The 826-nt window shown below is 52.3% G+C and overlaps 1 protein-coding gene across 1 annotated transcript in view; it reads left to right on the top strand.

Moving 5' to 3' along the window:
- VEGFA (vascular endothelial growth factor A) overlaps window positions 1-826 on the top strand; it is a gene marked incomplete at its 5' end in the record, with an annotated part of 9120 nt that overhangs the window by 5849 nt on the left and 2445 nt on the right. The window contains one exon of the mRNA XM_009697045.1: window positions 642-773. Within this exon, the coding sequence (XP_009695347.1) occupies window positions 642-773 (132 nt within the window). The remainder of the gene's footprint in view (window positions 1-641; window positions 774-826) is intronic.

Genomic DNA, 826 nt, shown 5'->3' with positions numbered 1-826 from the left:
GGCCCTCTCTCTCTCTTTTCCTCTCTTTCTGCTGGATTTGGTGGCTTCTCTCTCCCTGTCCCTGTCTCTTTTCACTCTGCCTCTCTCATGGTGGTTCACAGAATTCTGCATTGTAAATTCACGGCCCCTCCCTAGGAGATTCCTAGGTGGCAAGGTTGGGATGGGGCTTACAAGTGCCAGCTGCAGGGGTAAGCATGTGATGCTGGAGCCCAGCTGCTTTCCAGGGGAGGAGAGACCCTGTGTATTTAACTCGTTCAGCCATTGGCCTCTCTCTACTCGAATAGCCCACTTCAGAGAACTCCTGCCATCGATACGTCAATAGCTGGCTGGGACCGCTCACCTTCCCATCCTTGCTTTCACCTTCTTCCTCCCTCTGGCCTGTGCCGATGGATCCAATGCAGCATTTGTGAATACTGTGCAGAGAGCCTGTTCTCTTTTTCTTTACGCTCATGCAAGGGGGTGCTGTCCTGGGGCTGCCGGGGTGCTGCTGGAAAATCCATCAGCCCGCGACGCTCCAGTGGGCAGCATGGGGGCTGTGGGAGGGGGCAAGGGGGTTGCTTTGATGTTTAGGGTGTTGCATGTGTATTTTCTTTCTGCTGAAGCGCTGTAGCTTAGACATCTTTCCTTTTGCCTTTTTGCAGTCACTGTGAGCCTTGCTCAGAGAGGAGAAAGCACTTGTTTGTACAAGATCCCCAGACCTGTAAATGTTCCTGCAAATTCACAGACTCACGTTGCAAGTCGAGGCAGCTTGAGTTAAACGAGCGCACTTGCAGGTTTGTGTCCTGAAGGGTGAAAGAGAAACACACAAAGGGAAAAAGGGGGAAAG

This window comes from Cariama cristata, unplaced genomic scaffold, assembly GCF_000690535.1.
Source record: "Cariama cristata isolate BGI_N322 unplaced genomic scaffold, ASM69053v1 scaffold25203, whole genome shotgun sequence".
Lineage (NCBI taxonomy): Eukaryota > Metazoa > Chordata > Aves > Cariamiformes > Cariamidae > Cariama > Cariama cristata.
The sequence above is the reverse complement of the archived record's forward strand: the minus strand, read 5'-3'. Positions and strand labels throughout refer to the sequence as shown.